Raw genomic sequence first — 20,910 nt, forward strand, 5'->3', positions numbered from 1 at the left:
CCCATGCAGAGTTGCTACATTTCCATGTCCAACCTGTGTTCAAATTTCCTAACCCACATCTTAGAGAACCATGGTTTTCTAAGAAGTGTTCCAGGATGGTCCAAGAAAAGCAAACATCCTATCACAAGTGGCTTGAGTCCAAAACACCAGCTTCCTTCACAGTTGCCAACAAGACTTGTAAAACCATCATGAAAAGGTCAATGTCTAAATTCAACAAGGAAAAATATAAAAAACTTACTGCTTGTGCTCCTGGCAGTCACACCTTCTGATCTCTTGCAAAGCTGTTGAGTTCAACTTTTGTCCATTCATCCTCTATTTCACCCTAACAGTAATATTTTAATATAACCTAAAGACGAGGTTGATATCATAGCTTTATTCTTCTCTTAAAGTTCCTCCATAGATGGCCATGGAAAATTACCTCCTCCTTTGACTAGAATATTGCTTTTTTTTAGGCCTCCTGTGACCTTCTGCCAAAAATGACACCAGAAAAATCTTGAATAAGTTGGATACCACAAAGGCAGCCAGTCCTGATGGAATCCCACCCATTATTCTCAAGAGATATGCTCCTGAACTAATGCCTGTTCTTTATCATCTATTCATTAAGCTGGACTATTCTATACTCTATCGTCTATTCATTAAGCTCTCACCTCAGTTTTGTCTAAAGTAATGGAGAAGGTTATCAACAGTCAACTTCTTCAACACTTGGAGAAGTGCCATCTAATTATTGACCAGCAATCTACAGGAGATCTCCTGGCTGACATCACATGCCTCTGGAGTCATTCCATGGAAAGATTTGGAGAAGCCTATGCCATGCTCTTGACATAGGGTCTTGCATCAAGGAGTTCTCAACAAGTTACCATCATTTGGAATGCCTTCATCCTTGTATAACTGGATTGCCAGTTTTCTCTCAGCTATATCTCTACATGTAATGATAGATGGTGCTTTCCCTGTTCAGACAATCCTGTTAATGCAGTTGTCCCTTAGGGCACTGTCATTTCACCTGATCTTCTGCTCTCTCATTGGCTGAAAATCCTATCAAATTTTTCTGATGATGGCATGCTACACTTGTGCTACTCATATGAGAAACCTTGCAGTGCTCAAGCATCTCAAGCTTCAAGATCATTTGTAATAAGTGCTCTGAATGCTGATCTCCACAGTATCCTCAACTGAGGTGAAAACAACCTAGTCAACTTCAATGCTTCCAAAACAGTTTTGCTGCTTTATAGCACAAAAAGAAATCAGATCTTCTCCACTTACTTTTGATAATGCTCAAGCTTAACAATCAAGACAAAATCTCTCTTCCCATGATGACTCAACTGAATGACTGACTTGACTCTTACTCCAAACCTTTCCTGACAAAATCATATCACTCCTATATCATCATCAGCTTCCAAATAACTTGGCATCCCTTTCCACTCAAGATGGTGCTTCTCTTCTGAACAGTTACTTACTCTGTAAAAATTCCAAATCTGACAACTAATTAGATGTCAGGTCACCAAGTGTTGAAGTGGACTGTTGATAACCCTCTCCATTACTTGAGACAAAATTGAAGTGAGAGCCTCGGAATACTGCTTTCGTGTTTACGGTGGTGCACCTAAGACCTCCTTAAAAATTCCTGATGCTGCTCAAATGGGCAGTTCCATTGATTAATGACACCTGCCAAAACACTGCAATTACTTATTGGATATAGGTCCTTCTGCCTTTTTATGTGGTAGTAATGAAAAAAAAAAATTTCCATACCAATCCCCCCCCCCCCAAAAAAAAAGCTAAGCCAGGCTGTATTTCTTACATAAGTTAAAATCATCAAGTGCTGCAAAGTTAGATGCCATAAGTTGCATACAATGATTACAGTACAGCAGGAAATACAAGGTGGGTTTCCAAATGTTATGTATTCCTATCCAGTATAACAAAAATTAAGGACTTACATTAAACCATTATCTGGTTGAGAATCATTCAAAACTAAACCATACACTGAGAGAGATATGCCAATCAAAACACTTGGAGGCTGATGAGAATGAAAAGAAAGCTCAAATCACAAATGGAAGCACATAGAACAGAAACAAAGCATCAAGCAGAATGGCAACAAACTAAAATGCTCCACAGAGATTACTCAAGGGTGGTCAAAGAATCAACCGAAATGATGTAGCATCCTATACAGTGCCAAAAAAAGAGATGATTTTACATCTTCTTGTCTTCATTAATCCATCACAACATACTTGTATCCACCAGTAGTACACAACAACCTATGAACCAGCAAGTTCATAATATGTTATGATTTGATGTTTATGAAAAAGCATGCATTTGATGTTATGAAAGCATAACATCAAATGCATACTTTCCATTGTTTAAATGTGTTCAAATATTTTTCACTAGAGATGTTAACTGTTATTAGTTGCTTTCTAGTTTATTCATGTTATTTCCTGATGAAGTGAAACAAAGTATTTCACTTTGTTTTGCATGTCATTTCAGTAATCTGATCACTTTGCTTGCGATTTAATACTGAATAAAATATTTCTAAAACATCCTATCTCCACAGAAGCTTAAACAACGATTATGCATTTCATCTTAACATTACCACAAGCAAATGAGATTAGTATATGTACAAACATTTAAGTGATTCAGTTCTGTTACTATTGTTTGAATGTTGCAAGTTTTCTCTGATTAACATAACATCCTACTTTTGTACCTTTTTCTCCTCCTGACAAAGGATCCAATAAGGAATGTGAAAATAGAGTAATAAAAAAAGTAGTTTTTATTTGTATTTGTTTTTTTTCAAACCCTTCCAAATTAACTCACCATATAAGTCTATGAAATGCTTCAAGTTTTGTTTCTATGAAATAAAGCATTCTGTGACATATGAAATTTCATATGAATATAATGGATTAGAAAGTAGTTGTTCTTCAAATCACCTAAAAAGTATAAACTTCAAAAGACTGGAAGTAAATTAAAGCACATATTCAATGAATAAGAAGACTGGTAATCATAGTAATCATTGATTAATTATAAATTAATTTTTTTTTTTTTGCTTTACACTGTTCTGGAAAAAAAAAATGATTCAAACAAAAAAAGGTTTAATATAAATGAAAATGAATAATTTAAATTGCAAAAATAAATCATATTTAATGACTTTATAACAAAATAAATGCCATATCAAAAATCTCTCAGATTGCTTAACTGATTAAAGGAATCAATCGATTAAAAAGAATATCAGAAGCAATACTAAGTGTTGCACATTTTTTTTAATTGATTAACCCTTAACTGGGCTGTTTTCAGGGAAACTTTTTCTTCACTTAAAAAAATACTGCAAGGAACTTAAAAAAAGCAATGAAATATTCTTGGGTATGAATGTCCTTATGGCACTTGGTTACAGAACTTTTTATATTTATTAAACTGTTCTTTTGGTCACAATTTATCATATATTCAACCTATTATCTTCATATTACTGATTATTTAAAAATTTATATTTCACTGCATTGCAGTTATTGAAACTCAGTCAGAAAATAATTGTCAACCACCTTAACTTTTGTTTTGATAAGACCATTTGCAATTATACAATTTTGAAATTACATAAAAAATAACACTCACTGAATGGAATTAAATGACTGGATGATTATGATTGTTGATTATTTGGATGGTTATTTTGAATTATGGCCAAAACAGCTAAGGATTCTATTGTGTGTTTTCTTCTGGCTTGTTTACCTATTTTTTCTGAATAACAAAAAAAAAAAAAAAAAAAAAAAAAAAAAAAAAAAAAAAAAAAAAATCTAAGTTTCCAAGAGGGAAAAACTCTTGCCACCTCTACAGGAGGGAATTCATTGAAATTTAGTATTTCAGAATAGACTAAAATATGTCCATTCAATTCAGTTTTGGCTGTAATCAGAGAACATTTTGATCATTAAAATGATAATAATAATTCTGCTTTGGCTGAATGAAATTTAGTGAAATTTAGTATTTAGGAATGTGACTAATTTTGAGTCACCTCAATTTTAGTTTCAATCAAACCTTATGTAGTATAAATGTTGCCAAAATTAGGCTGAATAAAATTGTCTGCAGTAGCACAGAAAAGCAGCTCTGAATTTAATTAATGTGTTAATGAATGATATCATTACACACTAACATTAGGCAAGAAATACACATTATATGACTGTTTTTGATTACTTCCTTAAAATGGAACAAAAAGGAAGCAAAATTATATCTGGTAAGAATAACTTTTGACCAGTTAAGGGTTAAACATTTTCAATGGCACTCAAGGACTACTAAGCAGTAAAGGAAAAATTACCCGCAGAATGTACATAGGATAGCCCCAAAAGCAGACTGTACCCAATAAGAAGAGTAGAGGACCTTTGCTGTTGCCTGATGGACCAAATACTAGTTGCCTGCAAGTAAGGTAAATAGAGATACTCTAAGGGAAGTACAGAACATAATATTTGCTAAAAATATATGAATGCACATTATGTTGACAAGATACTCTAAGGAAAGTAAGAAATCATACATTCTTAAGCCACACATATACATAACACTCGAGATTTCATAAAACATATGGAATTCTGAAAATTATATGCTTTTTATAGTATACCCCTCTGTCTAAAAAGAAACCGAACTTTTAGAAAATAGAAGAAACTAGTGGTGCCACCTGGCATATCTTTTTGTTGTCGAAAGCAGCAACCTTCATTAGTTGTGTCAACTGTTTATGACATTTGTTTCATTAGAAGCTGAGTTATAGTGCCAAGAGTGACAGTGTGTTTTGATGAATGGTCAGAAAACGAGTTTCAAACAGAGAGCTGTGATTGACTTTTGTGTTAAACTTGGTAAACGAAACACACATATCAATGCTTCAAAAAACATACGATGATGAATGCTCATCCTGTACTCAAGTTTACAAGTGGTTTAAGTGATTTCAAAGTGGTCGTGAGACACTTGAGGACGACGAAAAGTCGGGTCGTCCATAAACCGGACTGAGCGAAGTTGACATCCAAAAAGTGTGTAATTTCATCAAAGAAAACCTGAAACGTCCGTGAGATTATTTGAAGATGAATTGGAGATTCCAAAATCAACTGTGCAGAAAATTTAGACCAAGAGTTTGGGCCTTCATAAATTGAATTTGCGATTTGTTCCCCACAAGTTGACGACAACCAAAAAGTGTATCGAATTGAACACTGCAAAGACCTCATTAAAACCGCTCGTAAGGACTCAAACTTCCTTGAAACAATCGTTACTGTGACGAAACATGGTGTTTTGAGTATGAGCCTGAAACAAAGTGCCAGAGTCCTGAGTGGAGACCACCAGAAGAGGGGCATCCAAAAAAAAGTCACTTGGAGAAGTCAAAAGTAAAGACAATGCTGATGTGTTTCTATGATTTCAAGGGCATTATCCACAAAGAATTCGTTCTGCCTGGCCAAACGGTAAATGGTGAGTTTTATCTTGAAGTTTTGAAGCAATTAATAGAGAATTGATAGTGTACGGCATGAATATCGTGATGCAGGCAGCTAGTCACCTTTATGCGATAATGCACCATCTCATCGTTAAAACATTGTGAGACAATTTTTGAGCAAAACCAAATTTGCGTGTTGGATCACTCGCCGTATTCACCTGATTTAGCACCCTGTGACTTCTTTCTCTTCCACCGACTTCATTTGTCGATGAAAGGAAAGTGATACAACACCACTGAAAATGTTCAAACGGCAGTAACCACGATCCTCAACAGTATCCCAAAAACCAATATAAAAAATTCATTTAACGAATTAATTGACAGTGCCAAACGCTGTATCGAAGCAGAGAGTATATTGATTGAAATAAATGATTTGAATAATTATAATTGGCCTGTTTTATTTTCTATCAAAAGTTCGGTTTCTTTTGGGACAGAAGGTGTACAAGGACATGGCAAAATTCTGTGCTGTAATCTTTTTAAACAACAGGAAATAGAAACAAATGCCACTATGTTCATACAATTTTGGAGAAGGTAAGGTTTTTGTACTGTTACAAATTGTGCAAGACTTGTATGAAGAATGACACAAAGTAGTTATATTTAAAGGATTATGAAAAGAGAAAAAAGATCAGGACTGCCTTGCCTAATAACAATCCAAAAGTGAGTGAGTGAACGTTAGTAATAAATTGGATTAAGTGAAATATTGAGGGAATATCAATACAGGTAAGTGCGAGTTTGATGCAAGAAGGATTTTTTAGAATCTACACTTCTGGTGAAAGAACGAAGAGATTCATGTTTTAATGATAAGGTACCATGCCTGCTAAATAATAAAGCATAACACAAGGGTTGCACGTGTGCTATTCATTGCAACAAAATGGAATATAGAAATCTCAATAGCAAAATATCAGTCAATGCAACAAGAAGTGATTTGTTCTCAAAGGAAGTTTGCCTTCTGATATTGTCATTTCCTTTAGTGTAGTGATTCTTGCTAGTAAATGACTTTCTGCATGCTACTAGCAATATCTCGCAAAATTGAATATTCCTGAATATTTGGACAATATACTTCTGCACAAAATTAATATAATAGAGATTCTGAGTGCAAACGTGTAATAATTCCTCAAAGGGGAAATAAAATGCATTCATAAAAATTATGGAATATCTTGAAGCAGAACTCCTTTAAGCACTTAACTACCTTTTTCGAAAATTTGGTAGGCATCCAGTCTCCAGCCAATTCCTGAGCTCATGTCTACCAATAATATTGAAGGCTTAATGCTTTCAGTATTATTGAGAGACAATTAAGAAGAGCATCACAAATAACTGCCATCATTTTTTTTTATCCTAAACCTTAACTTGTATTGTTATCTGTGGTGTACTTAACGTTTGCAGCTAGAGGAGAAATTTATGTGGTGAATACATGGTGTGCCAGTAAAGGAAACTGATCCTTAGAGGATTTCTTGGTTTAGATGAAAGATTAAAGTGAGTTTTCATCTCCCCCCACACACCCTCCAAAAGTGTTGCTAATTTTAAGTGCCTATTCCAACTTACTCTGGGAGGAAAATATATTCTTGGTTTAATCCTTTGTCCAAGTGTCATGAAGTTTCTTCATAACTGGGCTACTTGCATATAGAGGCCAATGACTTCATATCACTTGCCTTAGTATCCCATAATGCAGAGCACATATCCTTTTTAGTGTGTATAATGCCATGTATTATGGGATGGGGCTACCATCCAGACCAGTTTTGACCTTTATTGAGGTCTCATCAGTGGGAAGCCAGACCCTGAAGAAATACCAAGGGATAAGTAATGCAGAAGTCATATATTTCCCATATACAAGTAGAGAAAAGGTATATCACCAAGTGAAAAGTTTTTTTCATGTGGTTTTTTTTTAGCAAAGTGAAAAAACTTTCAACATCTCTAATCCATAGTAATTTAATAATAAGGTGATATACTTTTTCTCTACTAGTATATGGGAAATATATGATTTGGTGAAGGAATACTGGTGATCAGTTCAGCAGAACAATGTTCAGGAAAATACCTACAGAAGAGACAAAAGGCAGAAACAAATATCTATGAGTGGGGAGTCATCAATCACATTGTTCTCTTCTGAATAACATCAAGTGTTATTCCTTTAGTTTTAGATTCACCACATCAAATAGGCAAGTAGGTTTAGAAATCTCTTTCTTGTGAAATCATTCTTGCAAGTGAGAGACAAAACTGTTTTGGCAGCATTTAAGTTCACAGGGATATCATCTCTACACTGAAGATCAGACAAGATCAAAGGTTTAAACCATTCACCATGAAATATCTTGAAGCCTCTAATGGCCATGCAATGAAGATAAGAAATGGAGCGTATTCTCATTGGAAAAGTTAGGGAGAACATTTGTGGGCAGTCAAGAGTGAATGTTATTTATGTTCAACAGGAAGAAGAATGGGTACACATATAGAGTCTTAAGATAACCCAAAACTGGTGAAGAAATCTGAAGAGAGGTAGCAATCTACCATGACACTGTATCACAGCAGAGAGAAAGAAGCTGGCCACTCAAAAGGGTAGAAAACAAATACTAAATTGGTAGTTTATTGAGTCAGACTTGATCAATTACCTCAGCAAAATGTTGATTTGATTGGACTGAATACAGACATGTTTCATTTTGGTTTGAGGTTATATTCTGAGTGGTTGTGTAATTTAGCACTTGTGTGGAATTAGCAATTTTTATCTGTTTTGTTGTGTTTCTTCATTCAGAAAATTAAAGTATTATAGTGCATTTGTGCAGATTTTTGCGTTTTTAGAGTATTAGTATATTTATAACATTTTTATTGTGATATTTATATATTTTCGGCATGGCACCAACGCGACGAACAATGGTAGCAAAGATCACATTATCTGGCGATTTGAATTTGCGGGACATTATTCAGGGCAGTGTATGTGAAATGTAAGCATCGAGAAAATTAAAGAATATGTGGAAGGAATTTGAAACTGGAGAGAGGATATGCATGAAGTGTTTTAAAAGTGAGTGTCTGTTAGGTGATGAGAATGCAACAAATACTGATGATAAGATGGAAAATGTTAATAATATCGAAACGTGTAGCTGTGGAAATAGATATCAATAAAGAAATAGCGCGCTTAAATGTTACCTTCATAGGATAAAGCGAGAAATTGAAAAATTACAGAAGCGGCAAGAATTAAGCAGGGCTGAAAAAAGAAAGAAGCAGGTCATCCGAAAGAATAATAAAGATCGAATGAACAAACAAGTAAAGGAGAAAACGATGTATCGACTCAATAATCAGGAGTGTACTTAACGAAAGTATTTCAAACTCATGTTTCCCAGTTGCAAAAGTTCACGATATTAGCCACACCATCTGGGTGCAAAAAGTCGAAGGAAATGATTGTCTTGGTGGGAACCAATGATTTGAGAGGCAAGAAGTATTCTATGAGGGAGGATGTAAAGGAGTTGTCAGAAGAGTCAAAACTGAAAAGCAAGAAGGTGAAGATTGTAAATCTTCTACCATGCTGTGATAGAGGCGAACTGAGGAGGAGGGCATTGATAGCAAATGAGTCTATACATAGATTGTGCAAAAGAAATGTAGAATTTGTGGATCTTTGTTTGATGGAAAGAAGAATTTGCACGATGCAGATGGACTACATCTGAATGGTTTTGGTGTTAGATGTCTGGAGAGAGCTTTGTTCACAGAGCATGCTGACATGCAAATTCAGAGAAACTTAAGCAATTAGGGTGGAAACAAGCGAGTTTGTGTGAAGACACCCATGAAGCAAGTGAGTGAAAGAATGACCAAGTTGGGAATCTAGTCTCTCAAGCAAAAATATTGAATAGGTTAGTCAATTCAAAAAATAATGGTGGATGAAAAGAGGGGAATAAAGGGGATGAGGCTGTTTTTGTATACTAATGCCAGAAGTATTAGGATCAAAGGGACGAGTTTTTGGTATTGATTAGTGCAACCTCTCCAAAAGTTAAGGATATTAGTGAGATTTCACTAACAGCAGATGTAGTTAGTTACAGGGATTGAATGTGAAGGGTTTAGTATTTTCAGGGAAGATAGGATGGGAGGAGGAGTACTGCTGATGATAGATGTATTGCAACCAAAAAGAATAGGAGACAGGCAGGAGGATGGCTGTTTATTTGAAGCAATTTGGTGTGAGATTAAGACCAGTAAGGCAAAATATACAGTTGATTGTTGCTATAGGCGAGGGAATTCCACAGATGATCTGGAAGACATACATTGCCAAATCTATACAATGAGTGCAGGTTGAGTGATTATTATGGGGAACTTCAACTATGGAAATTTGTTGTCAACCATGACAACAAATTTAATCACTGCAAAAAATTAGTGAGAAGCTATAAATGCTATTCAAAGGGAAATTCACTATAGTGAAAACTATCCACTGCAGTGAATTTTCACAAAAATAGGATACTGTCCACTTAAACAATTCCTTATTTTTGTTGGAGGACAAGGTCAAGAAGGGGAAAAATCAACTACCATGGAACAAACATCACCTATAGAACTGACTATGCACTATAAACATAAGAAGCATTACTGGAAATTAACTAGAACTGGCAAAGAATTAGAGCAGTACCATGTCAATGACTGAAACAGGTGAGATACTGCTAAATAACAAGATGTAATACTTGGACAATAGCAATCATGAAAAAGTAGTAGTTATAGTATTCAACATTAAAGAAGAAAATTTTTCTGAATGGCTGGCACATTTCAATGCAAATTTTTTTAGAAATTTAGAAATGAGAAAATGAGCAATGAGATTTGTGATTTTGGTTAAGGAAACAGCAGAAAATTTTCTAACATTTAGCTCTTTCGAAGAAAAAGGAAAATCTCGATCTTGTTGAAAATCTAAACAGCAGGGCAGGAAATGTTTTGGGAATATTTAAATAGATAGATAGAAAAAGAGAGAGAAAAAACTAATAATAACTGTATAATTGTAAGGACCTGCAGGATTTCTGATCATGACACAGTAGTCATTACTAATACCATTCCAACCAACAATCTGGTTGACTGACTTCATAGCATAACAACTCTACAATGAACCGGATGTGCATTTGAATCCCAAAGCCAGAACATATATTTGTAAACATCTTTAGTGATACTCTGCACAGTAGTTCTGAAGCAGTTCTGCTGATTAGTTCATGCTTGGAACGAGGTAAAGAAAATGCAAATATTTATTTAATTTCTCAAAGGTATCTGGTAACAGCCATTGTGCAAGTCTACCTTTGAGAATACTTCAGCACCATGTAAAGAAGCCAAAAGTTCTTGAATGTTACAAAGAAAAGTAATATACTCAGTACTTTGTATATTGCCTGCAAGTCAAGTACAGATCTAAGTTCTCCAATAGATTTCTCTAGTAGAAGAAATGTACAGTTCCATAATGAACGAAAATGCTGAATTATACTAGCCTCTAAATACTGAAGAAAGACCTTTAATCTTTCAGAGTATTTGGGAGGTATTTATTAATAGCCTTATAAAAAAAGTTAAGAGTTAATTATTAGTATTCTACTATGTCTGTACAAGACAGTTCAAGTATACCTTCAGCAAATTATCTAGGGTTTTTTCCCCTTTAAATGCTTTAAAGCATTTAGATACAGCATGATTATCATCCTTAGAATTTATTCTGCTTAAGGTCTTTGCAGAGTATCAAAAAGGAGGAAGTTCCTGCAATACCCTTCATATATTGTCAGTCAAATATCATGGACTTGTTTATTCAAAGAAAACAAATTCCGGGAAGGTTTAGTGAAGAATCTATAGGATAGCATAAGAAAGTATCAACTCCATGCAAAGAAATAACACCAGATGAATAATTGAAACATGGGTGGGCCAAAAATTCTTTGTCTAACAATACTGAATCAAGTTAATCCAAACTGCTTGAAAGACAAACTTTCAACTGCTTGAAAGACAAGCAACTCATTTAAAACTAACAGAAAACCAAGAAAATATTTCTATTGAAATTTTCTGTGTGGAGTACCTGATGGTAAAATATGCCTTTCAAGTTTATCTCTCTATCGAAATACTGAATCATTCCTCAACTTATCCCTTAAAAGTGAGAAAAATTGCTAAGTAATCACTGAAGTGGCCTCAGAGTCAAAAAGTACCTTAACAAGATATTCTTGAAATTCTGGCAGCCACAAAATTTAAGAGTTCCAAAAGTGCCAGATTACTTCTCTTCTGGACATATTTTACACAATATGTAGAGAGTAAGAAAACCTGCTTATCAGTTGTTTTGATCTCTTGAAGATGCAGGAGATCTACGATATCTGCAAGGCAATGTCAAGATATATTACTTAGATTCCCACATCTAAAGCAGTTAAAAGTTTTAATTCTGCAAGCTGCCTTATGTGGTGCTCTTTTATCCATTAACATGATTCATATTCCTCTTTTCACAAGATTTTAACTCTAATTCAGGTTCTGAAACTGACTTCAAGACTTCATCCTGTGTCTTTGAAATAACCAAACTCCTGTTATCTTTTCTAATGTTTTCTATATTTTTTTGTTTTTCAAACTGCTTATCAAATTTTTGGATTTGAAAGTTCAGGTCATTGAAATTAGAATTAAAAAATGTCCCTCAGATTTAAAAGAATTCCTTTTGCTTTCATCAACTGCATTGATAGATTTAGGTGAGTATGGTCATTGCTCCGAGCTTGGTTCTTCGTTTTGAGCAACCTCAGGAGAAATCTTTTATAAGCAATCTATTGTTTATTAAAATGACCCATTTTAATTCTAACTTCACACTTCTGAATTGATAGAAAAGTTGCACAAAATTTGTGCCATCATTATAAATTTTATAATTATATACCAATTTATTATTATTATTATTATTATTACATGACACCTCTAGGGAGTCCAAAGACTCATCGAAGGAGGGCACCTACTCTATAACTCTGTCTCCACCACTCAACAACCATCATCTACCACAACCATCTACACCAATGCTGTCTACCGCCCACTAACACCACTAGTATTTTTCACAGACAATCACAAACATCCATGCCCACAGTGGGATTCGAACCCACAGCCATCTGGCTGGAGAGCAGATATGCTAACCACTCAGCCAACCAGGCCAGCAATTTACATTTTTTTTACATTTACATTTTAAATTTACATTTAATTAACAAATAAAAAAACTGGGAAATATTCGTTTTGCATCTGCATACATGAGCACTGAACTTTCCAAAGATATGGACACAGTTTATATCTTTTGAAATATTTCTCAATTAAAATGTTCTTAAAAGTCTCAAATTATTTTTAATCTTATGTAATTATGAATAAAATGGTGTAGCTTTACCTGGACATTTCAGACTAACATTAACAGTAACCGTTACTATTAACGTTGCAAGTTTTTTCACTTGGTTATACTATAGATTAAAGATGCCAAGAAATGATATTCTTGGTTTCATCCTTTATCCAAGTGTGTAAGCAAACAAAGTTTGCACATGAAGTAACTTCACGAGTGGGATACTTGTATATAGAGGCTAATGAATTCACATCAATTGCCTTAGTATCCCATAATGCAAAGCACATAACCTTACAGACAAGTATAATGCTATGCATTATGGAAAGGGCCACACCCTAACCAGTTTCGACCTTTATTGAGGTGAAAAAGTAAAGGGTTACTCATCATAGGCCTAGAGTAGTTAGTATAAGGGTGCAAGAGAGCCAGATAGCATTAGGAGAAAGAAAAGACAGATAAAAAGCATGAGAGATAGAGAAAAAGCCTCAGCTCTTTAATATCACATCATATAACCAAAGGCTATCAGTTTTCCTTTTTCACCAATCTCATATAGATGAACAACCAAAAGACCAATGGAAACAAACTAAAGTGCAAAGATGACTGATACCCTGGTGGTTAGCCCCATCTGGGTTAACTTTGAGTTGGCCCTCTCTGCCTGGGATTGCTCTCCAGTCATCCCTGTAATTATAAGACCACATTAAATTAGGAGGATGGAACTATTTAAAAAAACCTCTTATAGCAAGCATAGACAGAATTTTATCTCCCCTGATGAATATTGCATAATGTGGGTGGTCCTACACCATCTAGTCAAAAATTTGATATCTCCTAGAATGCTTCTTTCTAAATACAAAAATTGTCTGACTGAAAAATAAAATTTTCACAATACAATATTATAAAGCATTTTGATGTCATATTGCTGGTTTTCAAATCCATGTTTCTTTCTAATCTTCCATAAATGGTATTTTAATTCATTAATTATAAAAATCAAAATTCTCTTCCCATTGCTGACAGGTGGTGGATACTGCAAAAGAAACAAACCTGTTCTGTTCTGTTGTAAGTAACAGAACACATTAACACATTACATAATCTGTTCCAAATATGCAGGGCAAAAGGATAGCTGTAGAATGCATGTTCTACTGTTTCCAATCGGTAACGTATGTCAAAGATTGGATATCTGATGTTAAAGTACCTCCATTTGATGGTACTGACTGGAAGGCAGCCATATGCAATTCTCCATGCAAGATCCCTCCTGTTAGTATATCCTTGGAACTTCAACAAGTTATGAAACCAAGTATTGTCCCTAACTGTGAAACTTCATGGTAAAAGAGATTAAGGATTTCTTTATACCAAATTTTACTTTTTTAATGGAAAGAATGTCAATTCCAGAGTGTTTTAGCAGTCTTAGAGTTAAGCACAGAGTGTTGTAGTATTCATGTACAATCTCAGCTTTTGGACCTTTATAATCATTAACTCCAAATAGGGGAAGATGAAAATCCAGGTAGTACAGGAGAAAGTTTGCACGTGCGATTAGTCTGCAATATTTTATGGATTTTTGAAGCTGTATTGCTTAAATAGCAGAATTTTAAGATGAAGTCTAAATCCTCCATGCTTCTTTGATAGTTAAAGAAATTCTCATTTAAATTCTTGGTATCAGCTGGACCAAAAAAATTGCACAGGTTTACTACATATTTTTCTTCAGCTTCTGTGATGTCTGTAATATTTATTATGTACAACTGAGTAGGAAAGATTATGGTTTTGAGTAATATGGCTTTAGAAAAAAAGGGGATGGCCCTATTTTCCAGTCTTCTAACATTTCAAAGTTCTTCTATATAAGTTCTTGAAGTGATAATATTGGATAAGTGGAGAAGGGAATTCCAAATATAATGAGGAGTTCTTTCTTAGGGGTTAGTCCAAAAGGAATGTCTCCAAGATCCCCCTTTCCAAAAACTTTTAATTTTGTCTTGTCTGCCTTAATAGTTAATCTGCTGCTTTTGCTGAATTTATCCAAAATACCAAAAAATATATATGTGGAATCATTATCCTTCAAAGTTCCTACTACATCATCAGCATGTGCAAATACCTTATTTTCCTTTATAGTTGAAGGAATTGTTATTCCTCGCACAGCATGTATATTGTTGACTTCCTGTAAGAAAGATTCTAGAACCAAAACAAAGAGCAGTGGACTAATAGGACAACCTTGCTTGACTCCTTTTCGAAATTTTACTAGGTCTGACAGGTACCCATTAACTATGAGGTGGGTAGTTGAATTGGCATAGGCTCCTTTGACAATGGATAGCAGCTTTTTACCTACACCAATTTGTTGGAGGATGTGGAAGAAAGAGATGCCAGACATCATCAAATACTTGAATAAAGTCTACTGATAGCACAGCCATCGACTGCTTTTTCGTGTTAAGAAGATCTGATCATGTAGCAGAAATAGATTAAATTCTACTGCTTGACCTGGTCTCCATACACTTGTGTGCTTTTATGTATTTCATTCCAACTTTGAGCCTGTTATTAATAATGCAGAAAAATATCTTATAGTCAGTATTAGATAGAGAAATAGGTCTCCAGCTGCTGATTAAGGTGTGATCTCGATTAGGTTTTGGAATGAGGTCTCGTCAGTGGAAGCCAAACCCAGAAGTGATGCCAAGGTAGAAGCAATGCAGAAGTCATACTTCCATACAAAAGTAGGCAAAAGGTGTCGCACCTTATTATTAAAAAACTCTGGATTAGAGATAAATGTTAGAAGTTTTTTACTTGGTTATATTATAAATTCCAGATGCCAAAAAATTATATTCTTAGTTTCATTCTTTATTCAAGTGTAAGCAAACAAAATTTGCACGAGAAGCAACTTCATGATTGGGCAACTCGTATATACAGGCTAATGACTTCCCATCACTTGCCTTAGTATCCAATAATGCAAAGCAGATATTTTACAGACATGTATAATACAATGCATCATAGTTTAGTGATTGCAAACATCAAGTTGAAATTAAAAAAAGAAAATATAAACCCCATCATCAGAAACGAAGAGAACAAGAACAAGTGAAGCAGAAATAGGAAGAAGATGCAGAACAGTGTTAGAGGAGAAACTTAAAAAGTGTGGAAAAAGAAAAAAAAAATCAAATCTAAGAGTGAGAGGAGTAATGAAGGTGATAGAAGATGCAGTTGAAGAAACAGTACCAGAAGAAGAGAAGATCAAAAATAAATGGATTAGATAAGAAACACTGAAGTTAGTACAGGAGAAAAGAATGTTGAAGAAAAGAAGGAATACATCAGAACAAATAGAGCAATACAGAAGAAAGTGTAATGAGGTGTAAAAAAGTAGTCAGCCGGATAAGATGAAATGGTTAGAAGTCCAATGCAGTAATACAGAACAGTACTGTGGAGAGCATAAAACTAGGGAGGTGTACAAAATTATTAGAACCCTTAATAGAAGGTGGCAACCAAAACAGAATACATTTAAATACGAAAAAGGCAAAGTATTGATGAATACAGATAAAATTGTACAGCGATGGATAAGATACTGTAGCGAGTTGTATGACAACAGCTAGATTTAGATAGCGTTGGAAACTGACTGAAGAATTAAAGCAGATATCACCACTAAGTAACGAGTATGATATAGAATCGCTCGATTGGTATCGCAGCCTTTGTTGATCCGGGCAATGTCTGGCATGTTGTAGCTGTTGATCGTATATGCATCAGATAACAATCATGTTTTTTCTTTACGGTCAGAGCATCGACACTCATCTGACCGACCCTCCTCCTTTATCCAGGCTTGGGACTGGCATGAGACCCTAAGAATTCCATGGAGGCGTTTTGCTTTGCTTCCTGGCAAATCAGAATTAACTTACAACAGATTATTCAGTGCCTTAAAGGGCTTACATTCATCATTAGATCCCAAAACATTAATGGTTGACTTTGAGAAAGCAACTATCAATGCTTTTTCTAACATATTTACATCAACAACTGTAATAGGTTGTTTATTTCATATGGCACAAAATCTTTATCGGAAAATTGTTGCCATTCGTTTGAAGTTACGTTCAACAGATGCTGAATTCAACAAGAAAATTAAATGCTTCACAGCATTAGCATTTTTTCCAATGAGCGATGTTACTGATGGATTTGTTGAATTGACGATACGCAGCATCTCTTTTAATTTGCACAATTTTTAAATGATTTCATTATGTTATGTATCACTGACATTCACCTTAATAAAAATTGGCCTTTTTAATGAATTTATAATACCTTTATCATCCACTGATTATTTACAAAAATTAATACAAAATGTCTTACGGCAAAAATGTTGTGGCGAATTTTCCGGTAATGGGTTAAGAGAATGTTTCATAGCCATTGATGACTAAAAATACTCTTTCTGACCTGTAATGACTTCTATATAGTACATTAGTCTTCCATCTAATCATGTGTGAAGGGGTGTCCAAAGTATGCTTGGCCAATTCTGAAGAGCCATAATAATAATAACCAATGCACTTTTTATATTCTCTAAGGAGCATGTTAATGAATCCTCCTGTCTGTCTATAGTAAGCCAAGTTACAGGGGACTTTGTACAAAGAGAGCAGATCAGAGTTGCTTATGTGATAGGTGGTTTGAGTGTAATGTGAAGGTCATATCACATCACACTCAAATGAGATGTATCCTGGATATATGGAATAGAATAGCAGTGTTTTGCTCTTTTGTGTTTGAGAAGGGGAGGGGGAGCAGGAGGATGTAGTATTTTATCTATTTTGTAGGAACTGTAGCCATTGACCAAGAAATTATGGCAAAGATAGTTCTGTGGAAAGGGTTGCATCACTAGGACAAATAGCCTTGGCTCTATGAATTAGTGTTTTGAGAATTCCATACTGATGGTCTGGATGATAAAGTGACTGCTTATGTGGATATCTTCAAGTGTATGCATGTGTATTCTTCCAGTCTATAATTTAGTGTTTTATTTGGGTGTTATGAATAATGTCCAATATCTAAACCTGTCAACAAGATTGCTGATCCTCCATGGGAATGACACTGTACACAGAGTATGAGAATTCATCAAGTTGAAACTAAAATTGGCTAGACAACTAAATAGGTTAGCCTAACTGAAATGATGGCAGGATACCAATACAATTCCTGCTTTTCTCAAATTCAGGGAAAAGTTCCATTCAACTAAGGCATACTGTATTTACTGACAGATGAGTTTAGTGTGCCTATGTTAGCAAATTCATCACACAGAGCATCACCAAATTAAGCAGCCCTATAATGGCTCTACGTGAAAAATTTTTTACTGTTTTAAATCCTGATCTATGGACTGTCCTATATCACATCCCCGGGGGGGGGGGGGGGGGAGAGAGAGAGAGTGTGTGTGTGTGTGTGTGTGTGTGTAGGGGAGGGGGAGAATCACAAAAGTTAAAATTTGAAGAAATCTGAAATCTTCCAATAATGCCAACATACTAAACTCTGACTGCAACTTCGTCAAGATTGCATGGTTACAAATTTATCATCACACACTCGGTTGAGGTCATAACTTTGCTACTGCACTGAATTTCCAAAACTGAAAACTATAAACATAGAACATGTATATCTACAATCTGCTAATAATGTTTGTTTAGATATAGAAAGCACTCTAACCAAATCTGAACTGCCTAAAATAGTTATATAAGAATAAAAATATTCTGATTACAAATGCCAATAAGATAATGCCACTGTTATCATAAATCAAGAGAACTACAGGGGGAAAAAAAGAAGCAAATTTTTCTAAATAACAATTCTACTTACCAAATCATAGATCAAGATGCTACTACGTCTCAAAAGAGAAAAGTTCATAAATTACTGAAAAAAGTTACTTCTTGGTCCAAAGAAATGATTTCCCATTTAAAACCTGTTCATGTTAAAACCACCCCAAATTAATGGAATACCTAAAATCCAGAAATCCAATACTCTATTCCCTACAATTGATAGCATACAGTCCCACTCATAAAGTTGCTCAAATAGTTAGCTCTCATTTGTCTTCCCCCCCCCCCCCTGCATGGTAACTCTACTTTTATTAACAATGCTGCCCATTTCAAACGACTAGTAAAAAATCACATTCTTATCAGTCCTGATGGTTAGTTTTGCTCTCATTCCCTTATGCACTAATGGACCACCAACAGAATCTTGATTTAATAGAGTAACTCTTCCCCCCCCCCATATCACTGAATTATTCAAATTTATTATGTATGCAGGTTACTTTACTTTGCAAGGAAAAACCTACGAACAAATCAATGGTACTGTAATGGGTCCCCCCCCTCTCCCCTTTTGGAAAATTTTTACATGGAGTATTTTGAGAACAAAGTACTTACCACAGATACTTTCAAACCCTTGGTCTGGTTACACTTCACTGATGATGGTTATGATGTTTGCCATTTGGCCCCATGAGCAAGATACTTTAGATTTACTTTGCAGCTTACCTTAACAGACAACAGCCCAAAATTCACTTCACATTAGAAAAAGAATGAAATAACTGTTTGCCTTTTATTGACACATTAGTCACTTGCCTTTCAGATGGTTCACTTATCTTTTTCCATTTATAGAACATAAACAATCACAACATCATCCAGTCCAATAGTATGGAATACTCAAAACACTAACTCAAAATCAGGGCTATTAGTTCTAATGATGCAGCCCTTCCACAGAAGTGAACTATCTTCGTGGTACTTTCTTTGCCAATGGCTACAGCTCCTACAAAATAGATTTTACAAATAAAACAGTTCATCAAAGGCTAGCAACACAAATATGAGCGTTCTGAGATAAATTAGAGAAGTCAACAGATGGCAATAATGTTAGAATCATAAGAAAAATGAAGTTATTGAAATGGAACTTATACTTAGCATTCAAGAACGTGTGAGCAGAATTAATCTAACTTAGCATGGTCACTTAAACAGAATGGGGAAAGAATGGTCAGCAAAATTGGATGACAGCATAGGGGAAAAAGGCCCAGAAGAAAACAAATTATATGGATTGATGCAGTTAGAAACTTCTCAGAAAACCAAAATGTAAAAGCCAACAATATCGGAATGCTAATATAACAGATTAATTTGGAAAAATATTGTTGATAGTAAGGAAATTATAAAGTAAACTTAACTACATAGTGCTATCACAATATCCACAATCCTTCTTGAGGGTAGATATCAGGAATTTAATGACAGTGATGAAACACTGACCTGTTTTGCAACATGGAAAAACCTGGGCCTGAGATGAAAAACACTGCCAAATCCAAAAGAGACTGGCTAACTCAACTTCAGCTATAAAGAACTGGCATTATGTCAATCTACATGTAACACATAAAAACTTGAAGCTAAGGGGAACCAAAATATTAAAATTTGGACTCCCTTGCCCATTGTTTTTTAAGCAAGATTTACTACTTAATGTTACAATAAATTTAGTTTAATCCTTTATCCAAGTGTGAGCAAACAAAGGTTTGTGCCTGAAAATATCTTCAGGACTGGGATAAGGTAGTACAACACCGGGCAACTCGTAGCAAAGGTGGACCAAGCTAACATCACTCTTATCTGGTATCTCCTATAATGCAAAACACATCTCCTTGCAGATATGTATAATGTTATGCATTAAGGGAAGGGCCACTACCCAGACTAGTTTCAACCTTTATTAAGATCTCTTCAGTGGGAGCCAGGCCCAGAAGTGGAGATACCAGGCAGAAGCAATGGCGAGGTCATCTTTACCTATAGGAGTTGCCAAAAGGTGTGCCACCTTTTTATTAAATTACTCTGGATTTAGAGAAAGATGTTGAAAGTTAATTTTTTTAATTTTTATTTATTTTTTATGAAAAATAAACTTTCAATTTAATGTTACAATATAAAGTATCGCTACACTTCAGTGATGTTTTGTATGGTGACTGTTATATGAATGATGCTCAGTTTTGTAACAGGTCCCTAAAATGTGGGAGATGAGTTTTCTTTAAGTTCAAGAAACTACATATATTTAATGCAGATAAAGAACTCTTCATCCTTTACTTTAATGCACTGTGACACTGTGCTAAGAGAATTGTTTCTCTTGCTTCTTTTTTAAGTTGTTTTTCCTACCTGTAGAAGTGTGTGTGCATATGTATAACTTTGAAACATAATGAAGAATGTTTATATTCAAAGGGAACTGTTTTTAAGAGGAAACAGAAAAGAAAGTTAAGGGACGGAAAACCAACAGCCTTACCTGAAACAGATTTTTTCAACGGTGAACAAAAGAA

The 20,910-nt window shown here is 34.8% G+C and overlaps 1 protein-coding gene across 1 annotated transcript in view; it reads right to left on the reverse strand.

The window, feature by feature from the left end:
* LOC150104188 (uncharacterized) overlaps window positions 1-20,910 on the reverse strand; it is a 220,812-nt gene that overhangs the window by 41,450 nt on the left and 158,452 nt on the right. The window contains exons 8-10 of the mRNA XM_090396422.1: window positions 16,440-16,464; window positions 13,476-13,480; window positions 4,280-4,368 (exon numbers count right to left, since the gene is read on the reverse strand). Of these exons, the coding sequence (XP_090252548.1) occupies window positions 4,280-4,368; window positions 13,476-13,480; window positions 16,440-16,464 (119 nt within the window). The remainder of the gene's footprint in view (window positions 1-4,279; window positions 4,369-13,475; window positions 13,481-16,439; window positions 16,465-20,910) is intronic.

Source organism: Typopeltis vanoorti, chromosome 8 (assembly GCF_054136105.1).
Source record: "Typopeltis vanoorti isolate ZY-2024b chromosome 8, IOZ_Tvanoo_1.0, whole genome shotgun sequence".
NCBI classification, from domain to species: Eukaryota; Metazoa; Arthropoda; class Arachnida; order Uropygi; family Thelyphonidae; genus Typopeltis; species Typopeltis vanoorti.